This window comes from Pogoniulus pusillus, chromosome 34 (genome assembly GCF_015220805.1).
Source record: "Pogoniulus pusillus isolate bPogPus1 chromosome 34, bPogPus1.pri, whole genome shotgun sequence".
NCBI lineage: Eukaryota > Metazoa > Chordata > Aves > Piciformes > Lybiidae > Pogoniulus > Pogoniulus pusillus.
In genome coordinates this window covers 1,930,045-1,950,446 of record NC_087297.1, presented here as the reverse complement: position 1 = coordinate 1,950,446, position 20,402 = coordinate 1,930,045, and the positions used below count along the sequence as shown (strand labels likewise).

At 55.8% G+C, this 20,402-nt stretch overlaps 1 protein-coding gene across 2 annotated transcripts in view; it reads right to left on the bottom strand.

The window, feature by feature from the left end:
- Window positions 1-20,350, bottom strand: part of RMC1 (regulator of MON1-CCZ1) — a 30,407-nt gene extending 10,057 nt beyond the window's left edge. Inside the window, exons 1-9 of one of the 2 annotated variants that reach the window (XM_064170706.1) lie at window positions 19,597-20,350; window positions 14,222-14,298; window positions 12,457-12,541; window positions 11,276-11,332; window positions 8,561-8,647; window positions 5,812-5,952; window positions 3,496-3,599; window positions 1,865-1,954; window positions 1,657-1,762 (exon numbers count right to left, since the gene is read on the bottom strand). In XM_064170706.1, the coding sequence (XP_064026776.1) occupies window positions 1,657-1,762; window positions 1,865-1,954; window positions 3,496-3,599; window positions 5,812-5,952; window positions 8,561-8,647; window positions 11,276-11,332; window positions 12,457-12,541; window positions 14,222-14,298; window positions 19,597-19,773 (924 nt within the window). In that variant the 5' untranslated portion in view covers window positions 19,774-20,350. Of the gene's footprint in view, window positions 1-1,656; window positions 1,763-1,864; window positions 1,955-3,495; window positions 3,600-5,811; window positions 5,953-8,560; window positions 8,648-11,275; window positions 11,333-12,456; window positions 12,542-14,221; window positions 14,299-19,596 lie in introns of those variants that run through there. The other variant, XM_064170707.1, reaches the window with a different exon arrangement.
- Between the last annotated feature and the right edge of the window lie 52 nt (window positions 20,351-20,402).

Here is a 20,402-nt window from a genome sequence, read left to right as displayed (position 1 = left end):
AGTGGCTTTAGACATCATCACAGTCCCACTAGAATCACAGAATGGTTTAGGTTGGAAGGGACTCAAAGCTCAGCCAGTTCCAACCCCCACAGGCAGGGACACCTCCCCCCAGCCCAGCTTGCTCAAGGCCTCATCCAAGCTGGCTTTCAGCAGTCCCAAGGATGAGATGTCCACAGCTTCTCTGGGCAGCCTGCTCCATTGCATCACCACCTTCCCTGTACAAAACTTTCTGCTCCTCAACCTCCATCCACCCTCCTGCAGCTTAAAGCCATTGCCCCTTGACCTGTCTTACACAGCCCTTGGTGAGGGACTGATGTCCAATTCACTGCTTGGTTATGGATGCTGGGATGAAAATGCTGCCTGCTCCTGTGATGCCCTCATAACTTTACCATCCAGTCTTGCTCAGCTCAGGTCACTGGCACATTTGTGGCCTTGCACAGCAGCAGGCAGCTTCACCTTCAGGGCTAATGAAACATGGCTTCAGGGGCTGCTGTCTTCCCCACTCAGCCTGACTTTGTTTTCTCTCATAGTTAAATCTTGACCAAGCTGCTGCAGAGCAAGAAGTGCTCCAGGTTCAGTGCTGAGGTGGAGAACTGACAGGAGCTAGAACTGAAACTTCAGCTAAGCATCCTGCTGAGATAAAGTGCCTCTTGAAGCTGCTCAAGAGTTAAGAGCAAGGTTCCACTTCAGCTTCCTCACTGAGCAAGCCTCACTACAGCCCCGTGCCACCATACAGAATCACAGGAGGGTTTGGGCTGGAAGGGACTTTAAAGATCATCTAGTTCTGATCCCCCAGCTCCATGTCCTTCTTGTTTTGGGGTCTCTAGAGCTGGCCCCAGCACTGCAGGTGTGGTCTCAGCAGAGCAAAGGAGCCCCTGCTGCCCACTGCTGGGGATCAGCCCAGGAGAGGCTGGCTTTGGGCTCCAGCACTCAGTGCCAGCTCACGTTGAGCTTCACCTCAGCCAGCACCCCCAAGTCCTTCTCCTCAGCACTGCTCACTGCCCATTCTCCACCCAGCCTGGATCTGTGCTTGGCATTGCCCTGAGCCAGAGGCAGGACCTTACCCTTGGCTGTGCTGAACTGCATGAGGCTGGCACTGGCCACCTCCCCCCCATCTCTGGGTGCCATCCCTTCCCTCCAGCCTATCACCACACAGGGCAGTGCCTTGAGCCCACACTTTTGTTGACAGAAGATTTTCAGATCTGGCCATCAAGGAGCCCAAGTCTGAGTCACACAAAGATATCACTCAGATGCTTGCAGTAGAAGCTCCCCCTGCTCTGGCAGGGGCTGGACTAGATGATCTGTCGAGGTCCCTTCCAGCCCCTGATGTTCTGTGATTCTGTGTCCAATGTCACCACCTCTTCATAGAGAGCCTTAAAACCTGCCCAGAGCAGCAGCAGAGCACCACAGGGGCCTGACAAGGAGGAACCCCAGTGAACAGAAGAGATAACAGCAACAGCCCTGACTGAGCATCAGCCCAGCAGGGCAGGAGAACTCTGAGGCTCCTCTACTCTAATGCTCTGTTCCCACAAACTCTCTGGCTTTTGGCAAAGGGCAGCCAGGCAAAACTCTCCTCTGGAGCTCCCAGGCACTGTGGCTAAACTCTGCCCAGCAGCTTTGCAAGGCAAGGCAGAAGGGCAGAGCATGGGAGCAGACCTCAGTGTCCTGGTGATGCACCACCACCAAGTTGTCCACCACGTTGAGCGCAAACTTGCCGGTCCTGTTCAGCTTCAGGATGTGAGCCTTCTTGCAGGAGCCCTCTCTGCCAAACAGAGGTGACAGCTGTCAGCAAGCCTGGTGGCAGCAGCAGCAGGGCACAGGCCTCACACAGGGGTCACTGATGTGGTCTTCACTCTGCTCTTACCTGGGCAAGAGGTAGAGGACCACTTCTGCTCCCGTGCTGTTGGATGTCCTGGAGTGGTGCCTCAGGTAGAGGACGTAAAGCTGCCCGTAGCTAGCAAGGCAACAGCAGCACAGCATCAGGGGCAAGCAAGAGCTCCCCCAGCCTCTCAGTCCCACAGAAGATGAGACATTGACTCAGCTCAGGCAATACATTCATTCAAAGCCAGAGACTAAACCAGCACTTGACTTGCAGGGAGGTCATTCTGCCCCTGTACTCTGCACTGGTTAGACCACACCTTGAGTGCTGTGTTCAGTTCTGGGCCCCCCAGTTTAGGAGGGACATTGAGATGCTTGAGCGTGTCCAGAGAAGGGCAACGAGGCTGGGGAGAGGCCTTGAGCACAGCCCTACGAGGAGAGGCTGAGGGAGCTGGGATTGGTTAGCCTGGAGAAGAGGAGGCTCAGGGCAGACCTTATTGCTGTCTGCAACTACCTGAGGGGAGGTTGTGGCCAGGAGGAGGTTGCTCTCTTCTCTCAGGTGGCCAGCACCAGAACAAGAGGACACAGCCTCAGGCTGCACCAGGGGAGATTTAGGCTGGAGGTGAGGAGAAAGTTCTTCCCTGAGAGAGTCATTGGACACTGGAATGGGCTGCCCGGGGAGGTGGTGGAGTCGCCGTCCCTGGAGTTGTTCAAGGCAGGACTGGACGTGGCACTTGGTGCCATGGTCTGGCCTTGAGCTCTGTGGTAAAGGGTTGGACTTGATGATCTGTGAGGTCTCTTCCAACCCTGATGATACTGTGAGACTGTGAAATCCTAGAATGGTTTGGGTTGGAAGGCACCGTAAGGATCATCTAGTTCCAACCCCCCTGCCGTGGGCAAGGACACCTCCTACCCCCCAGCCTGCTCAGCCTGGCTGAGAACACTCCCAGGCCTGGAGAAAGCACAGCTTCTCTGGGCAACCTGTGCCAGGGCCTCACCACCCTCACGGGGAGGAATTGCTTCCTAATGGCTCATCAATCCAGCTGCTTCTCAGCCCTCATCCTGGCACTCCCAGCCCTTGGCACAAGTCCCTCCCCAGCTCTCCTGCAGCCCCTTCAGGTACTGAAGGGCTGCTCTAAGGTCTCCCTGGAGCCTTCTCTTCTCCAGGCTGAACAGTCCCACCTCTCCCAGCCTGTCCCCACCAGGGAGCTTCTCCAGCCCTCTTTGTGGCCTTCTCTGGACCCTCTCCAGCAGCTCCAGGTCCTTCTTGTATTGGGGGCTCCAGAGCTGGCCCCCAGTGCACTGCAGGTGGGCTCAGCAGAGCAGAGGGGCAGAATCTTCTCCCTCCCCTGCTGCCCCTCTGCTCTGCTGGGGATCAGCCCAGGACATGGTGCACGTCCTGTGCTCACACAAAGGAGGCCTCAGGACCAACTCTGCTGACATCAGCTCAAAAATGAGACATCTCCAAAACTTCTGCACTCATCCAGCACAATTTCCCACAAGACTCTCCAGTTAGCTTCCCCACCCTGCCACAAGAGAGCTGTTCAGCTGCTGCAGGCAGCAAGTGGAGCACCTTAAAGCAGCAGTGCTGCCAAAGCAAACCCAACCACGTCTGTGCTCCCATCTCCTCCCAGCACCCCCAGCTGCCCTTGGCAGACACCTTGGTCAGACACCTACATTGTGGCCATGGCAATGTCTCGTTCAGAAAGGCTGAGCTTGGATGATTTGGGTGCTGCAGGCAGCTCGATTTCAAATTTGGACAGCTTGGACATTGTTCCACTCTGTAGGAGGGAAAAAACCAACAGCAGATTGTTAGGGGCTGAGGAAGGCCTCAAGCAGCCTTTGCTGCTGCATCAACAGCACCCTCAGGAGGCAAGGAACGGAGACAGCTGCAAAGAAGAAACCTTTTGACACTTCTTTCCCCCTAGAATACACCTGTGGGGTTCTGAACACATCCTGCTGCTCTTCCAGCTGTAGCAGCTTTGTCCTCTTGCTTTTTGTCACAGCAGCTCCAGCTGGAAAAACGTTTCCAGGTTAATTCAGTCCAAAGGAACTTGTATGCAACTCCCTTTTACAACAGCAGCTCTCTTTGCTTGGCATGGGGTGGGTTGGGTCAGAAGAGACCTTTAAGATCAGCCAGTTCTAGCCTCTGCCATGGGCAGGGACATCTCTCACCAGCACTGCTTGCTCAAGGCCTTGAACACCTCCAGGGAGAGAGCATCCACAGCCTCCCTGGGCAGCCTGTGCCAGTGTCTCACCACCCTCACTGCAAACAATTTCTTCCTCATCTTCAGTCTCAGTCTCCCCTCCCCCAGCTCAAAGCCATTGTCCCTCATCCTGTCACTCCCAGCACCTGTCCAAAGTCCCTCCCCAGCTTTCCTGCAGCCCCTTCAGGCACTGCCAGGCTGCTCTAAGGTCTCCCTGCAGCCTTCCCTTCTCCAGGCTAAACAACCTCAGCTCCCTCAGCTTGTCCTCACAGCAGAGCTCCTCCAACCCCCTAATCATTTCCATGGCCTCCTCTAGACCCTCTCCATCAGGTCCATGTCCTTGCTGTGTTGAGGGCTCCAGAGCTGGATGCACCATTTCAGGATCCAGTACAGACCCTACAGGAGCCTAACCCTGGTCAGGACACCCATTTGAATGAGTTTCTTGTTAAGCTCTTCCCTCACAGCCCCACACAAACCTTCCTAACCCTCTGACACCAAGCAAGCTGTGTGCATTGGAACTCAGTTAACTCCTTTCACTGCATGCCTCACTGAAAAGATTCTGGTTTCCATTACACACTTAATCCAGGGGGAAAACCCCACCAAACCCCAGTCTTTTCCCAGTAAAAAGTCCAATGTTCTCCACAGGGAAGAAGATGAAGAAATGAACACTGAGAGCAAAGCTCTCTCAGGCCTGGGACAATTGTTGTCTCCTCAGCACTACCTTTTCCCTTTCCAAGGTCATCCACTCACATCTGGGAGGTTATCCTCACAATCCCAAGTGAAAGGCCTTTATGTTTGCTGTGTTCTCATGCCACAGAGTGGAATGTCCACATTAAAGCTAAGTCAGAGCATGTGAAGAGCTCCTGAAAGACACTCAACTTGTCAAATCACATTTACTTGTCACTAATAAGTCTTGTCTCTCCTCATGGCCAGCTGTCCAACTCCAGCTGGACACATCTCTTTCCAAAGAGGACAGAAGAACCACAGAATCACAGAGTATGAAGGGTTGGAAGGGACCTCTGGAGATCATCCAGTCCAACCCCCCTGCCAAAGCAGGATCACCTAGGGCAGGGCACAGGAACACATTCAGATGGGGTCTGAAAGTCTGCAGAGCAGGAGTCTCCACAACCTCCCTGGGCAGCCTTCTACAGGGCTCCAGCACCCTCACAGTACAGAAGTTGTTCCTCATGCTGAGGTGGAACTTCCTGGGCTCCAGTTTGTGCCCCTTGTCCTGTCCCAGCACACCACTGGAAAGGGTCTGGCCCTTTCTTCCTGACACCCACCCTAAGCTCAAAACTCCCTTTGGATTTTGCTTGGTCCTTTGCTTCCTGTCACACAAGAATGTTTACAGCCTCACAGGATGCTAGGGCTTGGAAGGGACCTCCAGAGATCATTGAGACCAAGCCTCCTGCCAGAGCAGGACCATAATGTAGTGCTGGTCACACAGGAACACATCCAGACAGGGCTGGAAAGGCTCCAAGGAGACTCCACAACCTCTCTGGGCAGCCTGTGCCAGGGCTCCACTGAACACATGCACCTCTGGCAGAAAAACCAGGAGAAGCAAGACAACATTGAACAGAACCATAGAATGGGTTAGGTTGGAAAGGAGCTCAAAGCTCAGCCAGTTCCAACCCCCTGCCATAGGCAGGGACACCTCCCACTAGAACAGGTCACTCAAGGCCTCATCCAACCTGGTCCTGGACACCTCCAGGGAGGGAGCAGCCACATTTGAGCTCAAAACACCCCTAAAGCCCAGCAGCTGAGCAGCCTGGACAACATCCTTTACCTTGAAATAGAATGGCTGCAGCACGTTGCCCAGGACAGTGGTGGAGAGCAGGATGACAGAGCTCTCTGGACAGTACATGTACCAGTTGACATTAATGCTCTGGTTCTTCAGGAGCTTCAAGCTCCTCTTCTCTGGTAGCACCTGCAAAGACATTTTATAGCCATCAGCAATCCAACAGCACAAACAGCCCTGCCCTGTGCCTTGGGCACTGCCCAGGCAGCTCCTGCCAGTTGAGGGAGAAGCAGGTGAGTGTCAGAGCATTTACAGTGCTGGAGTTAAACCCCAGGGCACTGACAAGGACAGCTGCAGACTGGGGGCTTAGGAGCCATCAGGTTCTGAGCAGCTGGACAGTGTCACCTGTCCCCTCTCACCCAGGCCTGGGTACAAGCTCTGTCCACAATGGAGAAGAGAGTCCTGGGCACAGCTGGTTTGTTCAAGTGAGTTTAACTAAGAAGCCATTCCAGTACCTTTGCTGCCCTCCAGCCCCAGCCTCCCTCAGCTTCTCAGAACTAAGCACACCATTGAATTCTCTCCCATTTTAATCACTCCACAGTTTGGGTTGAAAGGGTCTGCAAAGCTCCTCCAGTTCCAACCCCCTGCCATGGGCAGGGACACCTCCCACCAGCACAGCTTGCTCAAGGCCTCATCCAACCTGGCCATGAACACCTCCAGGGAGGGGATATCCACAACCTCCCTGGGCAGCCTGTGCCAGGGCCTCCCCACCCTCATTCTCAATGATTTCTTCCTCATCTCCAGTCTCACTCTCCCCTCTGCCAGCTCAAAGCCATTGTCCCTCATCCTGGCACTCCCAGCCCTTGTCCAAAGTCCCTCCCCAGCTCTCCTGCAGCCCCTTCAGGCACTGGAATGCTGCTCTAAGGCCTCCTGGAAGCCTTCTCCAGGCTGAATGGACCCAGTTCTCCCAGCCTGTCCCCACAGGGGAGCTCCTCCAGCCCTCTCAGTATCTATGCCAGTGTCTCACCACTCTCATGGGGAGGAATTGGCTCCTAATGGCCAACCTAAACTCAGCTTCTTACAGTGTGAAGCCAGCACCCCTCACCCTGCACTCAAAAGTCCCTCCCCAGCTCTCCTGCAGCCCTTCAGGACTAGGAGGCTGCTCGAAGGTCTCCCTGGAGCCTTCTCCTCTCCAGGCTGAACAGCCTCAACTCTCCCAGCCTGTCTTCATAAGAGGCTTAAATGACTTCCCTTCAAAACCAGCCTCATAGTTTTGGTTGCAGCATTGCTGTTCCTAATCCTGTTAGGTGCCAAATGTACCTCCCCCTCCTAAACCAGCAGGCAGTAATGCTGCTTTCCCAGAGCTTTGCTTTAGCAGTAGTTATTACCACTACTGCCACCAAACCCCACCTGCCAGCTGCAGGACTGGAGCTCAGGGGATGTGCACAGCCTTGGAGGAAGGTTCCAATACCCTTCACCATGTAATCTGAAAGGGCCATTGATTAGTTAGAGCTCCTCAAAACCACACACAAAGGTAATTACACACAGCAGAGAAACCCAGAGGATGAGCTCAACACAGGAGGCAGCTGCTAACTGCAGAGGGACATCAGCATCTGCTCAGCTCCCTGCTCTTGGCTGCACTTCCAGGGTGCAGAGACCCAGCCCAGTGCTGGTTTGCACTCAGGGATAGCTCACACTGGCTGCAGATCCTCAATCCCACACAGCTCCAATCTGCTAATCCAGAGCTCTCCAGGCTCAGTGCAGCATTCCCCTAACACAGGATCTTGGCTGTGCTTAATCACAGAAACATTCAGGCTGGCAAAGTCCCTCAGGATCACCGAGTCCAACCCATAACCCTGCTCTGCAAGGTTCACCCTCAGCCATATCCCCAGGCACCAAACAGTAACGTGAAGCACACTAAGATCCACCTCCTCTGCCCAAAAGATGGATTCCTCTCAAGGACAAACAGCCTGCAAGCAAAGCAGCAGTGTCTTAGTGCAGCAGAGAACTGCCTCAGTGAGACTCAGACGAGTGGAATCACAGAAACACAGAACCTTAGAGGTTGGAAGAGAGCTCCAAAGCTCATCCAGTCCAATCTCCTGCCAAGCAGCATCACCCAGGGCAGGGCACACAGGAATGCATCCAGCAGGGTTTGGAAAGGCTCCAGGGAAGGAGACTCCACAACCTCTCTGGGCAGCCTGCTCCAGGGCTCTGCCACCCTCACACCAAAGAAGTTTCTGCTCGTGTTGAGGTGGAAACTTCTCTGGTCCAGTTTGTAGCCTTTGCTCCTTGGCTTATTGCTGCTGAGCACCCAAAAGAGTCTGGCCCCAGGCACTGACCCCCACCCCTCAGATATGTGCACACACTGATCAGATCTCCTCTCTTCTCTTCTCCAGTCTAACCAGTCCCAGGGCTCTCTGTCTCCACAGGGGAGATGCTCAGGTCTCCCAGTCATCCTCGTGGATGGACTCTCTCCAGCAGATCTCTGTCTCTGCTGAACTGGGGAGCCCAAACTGGACACAGCATTGCAGCTGTGCTCTCACTGGGACACAGCAGAGGGGGAGAAGAACCTCCCTAGCCCTGCTGGCCACACTTTTCCTGACACCCCCCAGGATGCCCTTGGCCACAGGGCACATTGCTGCCCATGCAGCACTTGCTGCCCACCAGCACTCCAAGGCTTTTCTCCAGGGAGCTGCCCTCCAGCAGGGCAGCCCCAACCTGTACTGGTGTCTGAACTCCCAGATCCTGGCACAGATGCAGACTTCCAGCCCAGCCCCAGAGGAGCTGTGGCTCTCACCTGGTAGAACTCCATGCCCTGGTCTGTGATGAAGACGATCTCCGCCGAGCCTGTCCAGCAGAATCCTAGAACATTGGCATTCTTGGTCTTTTAACAAACAAGCAAACAAACACTCTTTAACTGGGGAGGATCAGCTAAGCACAGCACCTAACAGCAGTCAGCCTGAGTGTGAGATCAAAGCCAGTGCAGCCACCCAGCTGCTTTTGCCAGGCAGACACTCAGCACAAGCAGCTGCCTTGGCGAGGGCTTCGCACAGCTCCTGCCTGCATGCAGCACTGGCAGCTCCATCACACCTTCAGATTTCCTTTTCTCTCTAGATGCAACCAAGTTCTGGTTAGACCTGTGGACTGGTTTAGGCTGGAAAAGATCTTTAAGATCCCCATGTCCAACAATGAACCCAGCACTGCCAGGTGATGACTGAACCAAGGCCTTCAGCACCACAGCTACAGGCTAAAAACACCTCCAGGCGTGGAGGACTCCACCACTGCCCTGGGCAGCCTGTTCCAGGGCTTGACAACCATTTGGGAGAAGGAACTGTTCCTCATGTCCAACCCCAACCTCCCCTGGTGCAACTTGAGGCCACTTCCTCTGTCCTTTGACTTGCTGCCTAGGAGCAGAACCCAGCCCCCAGCTGACTGCAACTTCCTTCCAGGGAGCTGTAGAGAACAACATCATCTCCCCTCAGCCTCCTCTTCTCCACAGTGAAAAACCCCAAGTCCCTCTGTGCTCCTCACCACACTGACCCTTCACCTGCCCTGCTCTGGACCTGCTCCAGCCCCTCGGTGCCCTTCTCAGAGTGAGGGACCCAAAACTGAACCCATGTGGCCTCACCAATGCTGAGTCCAGGAGGAAAATCAGTGCCCTGCTCCTTCTGGCCACCCTATTGCTAATCCAGACCAGGATGCTGGTGGCTGCCTTGGCCACCTGGGCACACTCTGGCTCATCTTCATCTGGCTGGGGGCCAACAAACCCCTACTGCCATCCTGACTAATTCCTGTCATGGAGAGTTCCTTCTGCTGACAGAAGTTCAGAACCAAGTGGAGCTAACCTGCTGTGAGTCTCCCCTCAGACCTCCACCCTGAAGGCTCTAACAGAGTGTTTCACTCAAACATGACCCTAACCAACAAAGCTGAGAGGCTGAGGGTGCTTCAGCTTTAAAGCCTACATGAAAGCAGGGATCTGTGCAGAGCAGATGTTTGCTTCACCACTCCATTGCCCCACAACATAAATTACCTTAGCCAAAGGTTGGAAAGTACCAAACAGTGGCACTTGAAACTTCTCATCCTTCCATGCCCTGTGAGGAGAGGCTGAGGGAGCTGGGGGTGTGCAGCCTGCAGCAGAGGAGGCTCAGGGCAGAGCTCATTGCTGCCTGCAGCTGCCTGCAGGGAGGCTGTAGCCAGGTGGGGCTGGGCTCTGCTGCCAGGTAGCCAGGGACAGACCAAGGGGACACAGCCTCAAGCTGTGCTGGGGGAAGTCTAGGCTGGATGTTGTTAGGAAGTTGTTGTCAGAGAGAGTGATTGGCATTGGAATGGGTTGCCCAGGGAGGTGGTGGAGTGGCTGTGCCTGGAGGTGTTGCAGCCAAGCCTGGCTGGGGCACTTAGTGCCATGGTCTGGTTGGTTGGGCAGGGCTGGGTGCTAGGTTGTGCTGGAGGAGCTTGGAGCTCTTTTCCAACCTGCTTGGTTCTATGACTCTGTGCTGGTGCTGGTCAAATAACCACCAGACACTTCAAAGGGCTGTTCAAACCCACCACAGCCAGCACACAAACTGAGCTGTTGCTCAGCAGCACTGCCCACTGAAATGAGCAACACCTCCACACCACCAGATCCAACAGCCAGTGCTCAGTGTCTGTCTCATCAGCACTGTGCCTTCTCCCTCCCAGACCCTGACACTTGTTCTCCACAGCACTTCCACTCCTTTCTGGGAAAGAATCTGTGCTGCTTTGAGGTTAACTGGAATATTTTGCTGAGAGAAATGAAATCCTTAGCTGTGAGAAGAAAGAAAACCCCCAGCAGCTCCCTACACCCCTCATTCTTCTGCTGAGACACACAGCTAGGCAACATGTAGATGAGGCACTGCTCACACACTGCTCAGCTCTCACTGCTGCTCCTTCTCTTTGGAGGTCTGGGCTCTGTGCTTGCCTCTGCCTTAACTCTTTAATCTGGGCTAACCCTTTTCCCTCTAACCTCCCTGTTGCCTCTTTGACATCTCTCCAGATTTATCATGTGAGATATGCAGGCATTGCTCTAGCTATATCTGAAGGGAGGGAAAGAGGGAGGGGAGAGGAGGTTTGGGCAGGAGCCTCCTGGGGACTCTGATGCTTCTGGAGGGCTGCTGTGTTCCTGTGTTACTTTTACCTTGTATTTAACTGTAAAGAGTTGTGTATATATCTGCTTGCAAGTTGTGCTAAGCTGCAAATACAGCTTCACTCCTTAGCTTCCAGCCAGCTGAGCCTAGTCTGGGTGATTTCATTGTGTGTTTGGTGGGGCAGGGAACTCCCAAACCATCACAGAATTCAAGAGGCTGGCCCAAGAAGTTGTGGCCCTGCCAACACTTGCTCCTTTCCCTCAGCTCAGAGGTGGCAGTGACTACAGATCTCAGTGCTGCAGGTCAGCATTCAGGAGCTGTCTCCAGCAGTTCTCCTGGAGAGCAGAGGCCACTGGGACACCTAACCTTAGAGTTCCACCTCAGACACAGGCTGGGGATGTTTCTCTTACCTTGCACTCCTGTGTGTATTCCAGCTGAGGGCTCTCTGGAATGAAGTTCAGAAAATCCTGCAGAAACACCCAAGAAGAGAATTGGCAGAGGTGAAGCACAGCCAAGGCACAGGCACAAGAGAAGAGACAGCAGCTTAACAAATTCTTCTGGATGAGACAGAGAGCAGAAAATGTGCATTTCCTGTACTCCTTCACCCCTGCCAGGGAATTCTCTGTAGAATCACAGCTGGCTGGAAAAGCCTTCCAAGATCATCCAGCCCAGCCAGCAGCCCAACCCCCACATGCACACCAAACCCTGGCCCCAGCTGCCATGGCCACAGCTCTCTGCAACACCTCCAGCCATGGGCACTCCACCACCTCCCTGGGCAGCCTCTGCCAGTCCCTCACCACTCTGGCACCAAAGACATTTTTCCTCCTCTCCAACCTAACCCTCCCCTGGCACAGTTTCAGGACATTTCCTCTCCTCCTGTCATTGGTTACTAGGGAGCAGAGCCCAACCCCCACCTGCCTGCAGCCTCCTCTCAGGCAGCTGCAGAGAGCAATGAGCTCTGCTCTCAGCCTCCTCTGCTCCACACTAACATCCCCAGCTCCCTTAGCTGCTCCTCCCCAGCCCTGTTCTCCAGGCCCTTTCCCAGCTTTGTTACCCTTCTCTGGACCTGCTCCAGCCCCTCAATGTCCTTCTGGGAGTGAGAGGCTCAAAACTGGACCCAGCACTCAAGCTGTGGCCTCAGCAGTGCCTAGCACAGAGGCACAATCCCTGCCCTGCTCCTGCTGGCCACACCATTGCTGATCCAGGCCGGGCTGCTGGTGCCCTTCTTGGCCAGATGGGCACACTCTGCCTCATGTTCAGCTGCTGCCAACCAGCACCCCCAGGTCCTTTTCCACCAGGCAGTCTCCAGCCACTCTGCTCTACACTTGGAGTGCTCATGAGGCTGTTGTGACCCAAGTGCAGGACTCAGCACCTGGCTTTAGAAGTTGTCTTCACTCAACCTTTTCCTATATGAGGACATTACCACAACAACAACATTGCCTGTTGGGCCCCTCTGGATGACAGAGGGATTTCATCTCCATCTGTTGCTAGCCACCAGACCTCTCAAACATTTGTCTCAGAGCCTTCTACTCTGGTGCTGTAGGGAGATTCCCAGCTCCAGTTCCCCATCTGTAGGCTGCAGGTTTCTTACCACACTCTTCAAAGTTCTCTGCACTGCCAGGATCTTGTTGCCCAGGGAAAATTTGATGCATTTCACTTCTCCTTTGTCTTCCATCCTACCCAGAAAGAAAAAGAAGCTCTGGAAATAACATCTACACCAGTGTCCTATGGGGCTCTGTAATGCACCCTCAAAAAGAACAACAACAGAGCAAAAAGTGTTGGGCAAAGGCTTTGAAATGCAGCTTCTGAGTGAGGCCTGACAAGTAGGAAATGCAGACTGCAGACTGCATGACAAAGGTGTTCACTCCTCAGAAGCTGTGAACACATCTGCCACAGAAACAGAACTAGGAGGGCTTTAAACAACCCTCAGGAGCATCAAGTCCAACACTGCCAAGGCATCTGCCCTGGTAAGACCCCATCTTGAATATTGCATTCAGTTTTGGGCTCCTCAGTTGCAGAGGGACAGGGATCTGCTGGAGAGGGTCCAGTGAAGGGCTATGAGGATGATGAGGGGACTGCAGGGCATGGCTTATGAGGAGAGGCTGAGGGCCCTGGGGCTGCTTAGTCTGGAGAAGAGAAGACTGAGAGGGGATCTGATAAATGTTTATAAGTATCTGAAGGCTGCCAGGAGGGGGGGGACAGGCTCTGCTCACTGCTCCCTGGGATGGGACAAGCAGCAATGGATGGAAGCTGCAGCACAGGAGGCTCCAGCTCAACACAAGGGGGAACTTCTTGACTGGAAGGGTCCCAGAGCCCTGGCACAGGCTCCCTGGAGAGGCTGTGGAGTCTCCTTCTCTGGAGACTTTCAAGGTCTGTCTGGATGTGTTCCTGTGTGGCCTGAGCTAGATTGTGTGGTCCTGCTCTGGCAGGGGGCTTGGACTGGGTGATCTCCTTGGGTCCCTTCCAACTCCTAACATTCTGTGATCCTGTGATCAGTGCACCACGTTTCCCTGCAGCACAGCCAGAGGGGTTTTAACAGTTCCAGAGCTGCCCTGGGCAGCCTCTTCCAAAGCTTCTTCACTCTTTCATTGAAGACATTTTTCCAAATGCCCAACCTAAATCTCTGAAACAACTTGAGGCCATTTCCTCTCATGCTGTCAAGTGTCACCTTTGAGCAGAGTCCAACCCCCACCCCACTGCAGCCTCCTCTCAGAGCGCTGCAGAGAGCAATGAGGTCTCCCTCAGCCTCCTCTGCTCCACACTAACCCCTCCAGCTCCCTCAGCTGCTCCTCCCCAGCCCTGTTCTCCAGACCCTTCCCCAGCTTGGTTGTCTTTCTCTGGACCTGCTCCAGTTCCTCAGTGTCCTCCTTGGAGTGAGAGGCCCAACACTGAACCCAGCACTCAAGCTGTGGCCTCACCAGTGCCCAGTCCAGGACACAATCCCTGCCCTGCTCCTGCTGGCCTCACCATTGCTGATCCAGGCCAGGCTGCTGGTGCCCTTCTTGGCCACCTGGGCACACTCTGCCTCATGTTCAGCTGCTGCCAAACAGCAGCCCCAGGTCCTTTTCCACCAGGCAGTCTCCAGCCACTCTGCCCCAAGCTTGGAGCATTCCTGGGGTTGTTGTGACCCAGGTGCAGGACCCAGCACTTGGCCTTGCTGAACCTCATACAACTGACCTCAGCCCATGGATGCAGCCTGGCCAGGACCCTCTCCTCTAGCTGAAGGTGACCCTGCTGCCTGCAGGGGGTTGGCCAAGGTGACCTTTGAGGGTCTCTTCCAACCCAATGCAATCTGTGACTCTGTGATTTTGACTGCTGAATCCTGGCCCAGGCAAACACCACCAGAGCTGCCTTACCTGAAGGAAATGGGATTTCTGTCCTCCAGACCTTTAACAACAACTCCTGTAGCTCCACCAGACCGAACAGCAAAAACCTGCAAGACAGTTTTGAACATATTTGCAGCTCAATCAAAACCCATCCCCTTAAGGTACTTTCTTGTCTCTAAGCCATGCTTCAGTTTTGTTGCCAGACACAAGTTTTGTTCTTGCTCAGAGCTGCCAGCTCAGGAGAAATGAAGTGAAACTCAGTAAGGGCAAGGGTAGGGTCCTGCACCTGGGGAAGAGCCACTCCATGGAGCAGCACAGGCTGGGGGCTGAGCTGTGGGACAGCAGCTCTGGGAAAAGGACTTGGGAGTCCTGATGGACAACAGGATGGCCATGAGCCAGCAATGTGTCCTTGTGCCCAAGGCATCCTGGGGGGCATCAAGAGGAGTGTGGCCAGTAAGTCAAAGGGAGCCTCTCCTCTCCCTCTATTGTGCCCTGGTGAGGCCTCATCTGCAGTACTGGGTCCAGTTCTGGGCACCACAGCTCAAGAGGCACAAAGAACTGCTGGAGAGAGTCCAGCCCAGGGCCACTGAGCTGCTGAGGGCACTGAACAGCTCTCATGGAAGGAAATGCTGAGAGAGCTGGGGCTGGTTAGCCTGGAGAGGAGAAGGCTGAGGGGGATCTGAGCAATGCTTGCAAATAGCTAAGGGGTAGGGTCAGGAGGATGGGGCCTGACTCCTGTCAGTGGTGACAGCACAGGAGGCAATGGGCACAGACTTGGCCAAAGGAAGTGCACCTAAAAAAGAGCAGAAACTTCTTCACTGTGAGGGTGGCAGAGCCCTGGAGCAGGCTGCCCAGAGAGGTTGTGGAGTCTCCATCTCTGGAGACTTTCATGGCCCATCTGGATGTGTTCCTGTGTGAGCTGCTTTAGGTTGTTCCTGCTCTGGACTGGGTGACTTTCAGAGGTCCCTTCCAACCTCTACCATTGTGTGCTTCACACTGAGGCTCCTTAAATAACCAGCTCTTTCCTCTGCAGCTCCCCAGCACTGCTTTCCAGTTGTACTCTCACAGCCCTGCAGGCATGTCCTGAACTGCTGCACGACTGCAAATGATGAATGTCTGGAGGAGTTTCTCTCTCTTTTAAATATTGATCTTTTCCTAAGTCAGGTACTAAGAGTCTGAGAGACATCTGGGCACAGTTCAAAACAAAAAGGCCATCAGCTGTAGGATCACTGACCCAGAAGCTTGCCCTGGTCAGGACATGTGAGCAGGCAGTGACAGCCCTGCGGTGGTCTACAGCTCTGGGTGTGCCTAAGAAGTGTCAGCTGAACTGCACCAAGGGCTTAAAGCAATCCTTTAGCACCACTGCACAGACACATTCAGAGACTCTTTCATGCTTGGAAGAGACCTTTCAGAACCCCAAGGCCAACTGTTAGCTCAGCACCGCCAGGTCAGCACTAAACCATGTCCCTCAGCACCACAGCTCTGGGTCTCGTAAACACCTCCTGGGATGATGACTCAACCACCTCCCTGGGCAGCCTGTTCCAGGGCTTGGCAACCCTTTCAGTGGAGAAATTGCTCCTAATGTCCAACCTAACCCTCCCCTGGCACAACCCAAAGCCATTTCCTCTTGTTCTGATGCCTGTGAAGTGTCCAGCCACCCATGCCAGGCGCAGGAGTGTCTCCAGGAGCACGCTGTGGGAGATGGTGTCAAAGGCTTGGCTAAAGCCCAGGTGGACACATCACAGCCTTACCCTCAGCCACTCTGTGGGTCACCATAGAAGGAGATGAGGTTAGCCAAGCAGCACCTGCCCTCCACGAAGCCACAATGACTGGGCCTGATCTCCTGGTTGTCCTGCAGGGGTCACATACATGGTGGCACTCAAAGTGATCTGCTCCATCACCTTCCCTGACACCAAGCTTCACAGACACACAGAATGTCAGGGGCTGGAAGGGACCTCCAAAGCTCATCCAGTCCAACTACCCTGCCAGAGCAGGATCACCTAGACCAGATCACACAGGAGTGCATCCAGGTGGGTTTTGAGTATCTCCAGAGAGGGAAACTCCACAACCCCCCTGGGCAGCCTGTCCCAGGGTTCTGTCAGGTTACTGGCAGCTCAGTAGTTCCCCAGATCCTCCTTCTGGCCCTTCTTCTAGATGGGGTCACACTCTATTTGCCAATCTCCAGCCAGCTGGCACCTGCCCAGTTGGCCAGGCCTGCTGGTGGCTGAAGGCAAGAGGCTTGGTGAGCACCTCCACCAGGTCTCAGCAGCCTCAGGTGTCTGCCACCCAGCCCACACTTGTCTGTGCCTCAGTGGTGCAGCAGCTCACTGCCCATTTCCCCTTGCTTCACTCTGCTGCCCATCCCTGCCACCCAGCCCACACTTGTCTGTGCCTCAGTGGTGCAGCAGCTCACTGCCCATTTCCCCTTGCTTCACTCTGCTGCCCATCCCTGCCACCCAGCCCACACTTGTCTGTGCCTCAGTGGTGCAGCAGCTCACTGCCCATTTCCCCTTGCTTCACTCTGCTGCCCACCCCTGCCACCCAGCCCACACCTGTCTGTGCCTCAGTGGTGCAGCAGCTCACTGCCCATTTCCCCTTGCTTCACTCTGCTGCCCATCCCTGCCACCCAGCCCACACTTGTCTGTGCCTCAGTGGTGCAGCAGCTCACTGCCCATTTCCCCTTGCTTCACTCTGCTGCCCATCCCTGCCACCCAGCTCAGGGGGCTCACAGAGCAGCTGATCTGCTAACGACAGGTGAAGAAGGTGTGGAGTAGCTCAGCCTTTTCCTCCTCCTTGGTCACTGTTTCCTCCTGCATCCAACTGGGGATGGAGACTCTCCTTAGTCCTCTTTTTGCTGCCAGTGACTTTAGAGCAAGCATTTTTATTGTCTCTTAAGGCAGCAGCCAGATCCAGTTGCAGAAGAGCCAGCTGGAATGATAAATACTTGGTCTAGCTACTCTTTATATTGAGGTGGAGAGAAACTGAAGGCAAACCTCTCAATCTCAGTGAGACAAGAAGATACCAAGGACAGATCTCTCCAAAGGCCATTCCCATGGGAAACCGTCACAGAGAGGCTGATTACAAGTGATTTAGAGGCACACTGGAAACTGAATCGTTGCAGAGCAGCAAGAAAAGGTGGAGAATCAAATGTACAGTTGAAAGTAAGTTGGTTTCCAGGGAGCTCTTAGTGTGCAATTCAGTCACAACCTGACTGTGACACAGCATCTCCTGAGGGGCACCTGTAAGTGATCCTCTTCCAACTGCCCCTCAAAATGCAAAGGGTTTACACGGAGGAAGGCCACAAATAACTCTGAATGGAGCACAACAGCGAGCAGCACTCCTCGGGAACACTCCCCCCTTTCCAGACACAGCACTGGACACTTCCCTGGGGCCAAAAGCCTGAAGGTTTCAGCTCCACGAACACCAGGGGCATGGGATGGCTGCTCAGGCAGCAGGGTGCAGCCCTCCCCACAGGAGCCTCATGCCAAACTGAGCACCTTTTCTGTACACTGAGTTGAATTCTCAGCAGCTCCTAGGGGCAGTAAGGACAAACACACTGCAAAGAACTAAAGCCAAGGAGTTGGACTTGATGACCTATGAGGTCTCTTCCAACCTTGGTGATACTGTGGTAAGCCAAGTGATGACCCTGAGCCACAAGTGAAAACACAAATCCTCATTTCCAGGAACAGAATCACCACAGAATGATCAAAAAATGGCCTAGGCTGGAAGAGACCTTAGAGCCTTAGAACCTCTCAGCCCAGGTTACTCGAGGCCACATCCCATCTGGCCTTGACCATCTCCAGGGAGGAGTCATATATTGAACTTTATTTAGGGTGCCTACAAGACAGCTGGAGAGGGACTTTTGACAAGGGCATGGGGCAATGGCTTTGAGTTGGAAGAGGGGAGATTGAGACTGGCTATGAGGAAGAAATGGTTTGCAGTGAGGGTGGTGAGACACTGGCACTGGTTGCCAAGGGAGGCTGTGGCATGTTCAAGGCTGGTGCCTCCAGCAACCTGATCTAGTGGGAGGCTCCCTGCCCATGGCAGGGGGTTGGAACTGGATGATCTTTAAGGTCCCTTCCAACCTAAGCTACTCTGCGATTCCATAAACTGAAGAGGGAAAAGAAGAGGTCAGGCAAATGGAGCTGGCCGTGAAGCCTCTCAGTGCTGCTGCAACACTTGGAACAGAAGTGCTGACTGCAATGCCCTAGGCAGACCACGCAGCAGTGAGAGTGAAGGCTGCTGAGCTTACACTTCATACACGTGTGCTGATGCATGAGACAAGGCAGACCTTTCATCCACCTCCTGGCAGATGGCAGGTCCTGAGCCAGGCACCCAGCAGCGAGACCTTGTGCCACAGAGGTTCCACCTAAGGGCAGCCAGGATGCAGCTCCAGCAGCCAAGAGAAGGGGAGGAAATTCCTCTCCTGACAGAGTGGTCAGGCACTGGAACAGGCTGCCCAGCTTGGTGGTGGAGTCATAGAATCACAGAATCAACCAGGTTGGAAGAGAGCTCCAAGCTCACCCAGCCCAACCTAGCACCCAGCCCTGCCCAACCAACCAGACCATGGCACTAAGTGCCCCAGCCAGGCTTGGCTGCAACACATCCTGCCACAGCCACTCCACCACCTCCCTGGGCAGCCCATTCCAATGCCAATCACTCTCTCTGACAAAAACTTCCTCCTAACATCCAGACTCAACCTGCCCTGCCACAGCTTCAGGCTGTGTCCCCTTGTTCTGTTGCTGCTTGCCTGGCAGCAGAGCCCAACCCCACCTGGCTACAGCCTCCCTGCAGGCAGCTGCAGACAGCAGTGAGCTCTGCCCTGAGCCTCCTCTGCTGCAGGCTGCACACCCCCAGCTCCCTCAGCCTCTCCTCACAGGGCTCTGCTCCAGGCCCCTCCCCAGCCTTGCTGCCCTGCTCTGGACACCTTCCAGCATCTCAGCATCTCTCTGCAATGGAGGAGCCCAGAACTGGACACAGCACTCCAGGTGTGGCCACAAGTCACCACCCCTGGAGGTGCACTAGGACCGTCATGGACATAGCACCGGGGACACGGCTCAGAGGCAGTCGGAGGTCGCCGGCTGGGCTCGACGACCTTCAGAGGCTTTGCCACCTGAAACGCTTCTGTGATCCCACGAAGCCAAAGCCAGGCCCGAGGGCCTCCAGAACCCTCTTCTGGGACAGCGACAGAGCAGCAGCGAGCAGGGCGGAGGCAAGAGGCCCGAGGATGCCAGCCCAGCCCGCGGAGCGCTGCGAGGCGCCCACCCCGCCGCCCGGGCAGGCAGCGGCACCGGCAGCCGCAGCAGGCGGCCGCTCGCCCACGCACAGCCCCGGGGCAGGGCGCAGGCCGAGGCCCGGGGGCGCCGAGCCGCCAGCCGCCCCCCGGCAGCCCGCCAGGCCCCCACCTGCTTGTTGGCCTCGTCGAAGAAGACGCAGTTGACGGCGTTGGCCTTCTCGAAGTGCACGGGCCGGGCGCACAGCGCCAGGTAGCAGCCGCCGTCCCCGGCCGCCGCTCTCCCTTCTCCTCCTCCTCCTCCTCCTCCCGCCGCCTCCTCCTCCCCTGCCGGCGGCTCTCGGCTCATGGCGGCGGCTGCTAGCGCAAAGCACCCGGCACCGACGGGCACCGACGGGCACCACCGACCCGCACCGCCCGGCCCCGCCCGGCCGCTTCCCCTATGCACTGCGCTCACGTCAGACGGCACCGGCGCGGCCTTAAAGGCGCAGAGCAGCGGCGGCAGAGAGCCGGCAGGGGCCGGGCCGGCAGGGGAGGCAGCGGCGGCAGAGAGCCGGCAGGGGCGGGCCGGCAGGGGAGGCAGCGGCGGCAGAGAGCCGGCAGGGGCGGGCCGGCAGGGGAGGCAGCGGCGGCAGAGAGCCGGCAGCGGATCGGGCCGGCAGGGGAGGCAGCGGCGGCAGAGAGCCGGCAGCGGATCGGGCCGGCAGGGGAGGCAGCGGCGGCAGAGAGCCGGCAGCGGATCGGGCCGGCAGGGGAGGCAGCGGCGGCAGAGAGCCGGCAGGGGCGGGCCGGCAGGGGAGGAAGCGGCGGCAGAGAGCCGGCAGCGGGGCGGGCCGGCAGGGGAGGAAGCGGCGGCAGAGAGCCGGCAGCGGATCGGGCCGGCAGGGGAGGAAGCGGCGGCAGAGAGCCGGCAGGGGCCGGGCCGGCAGGGGAGGCAGCGGCGGCTCCGAGCGCACACAGCTCCGCCCGGCCGCGCAG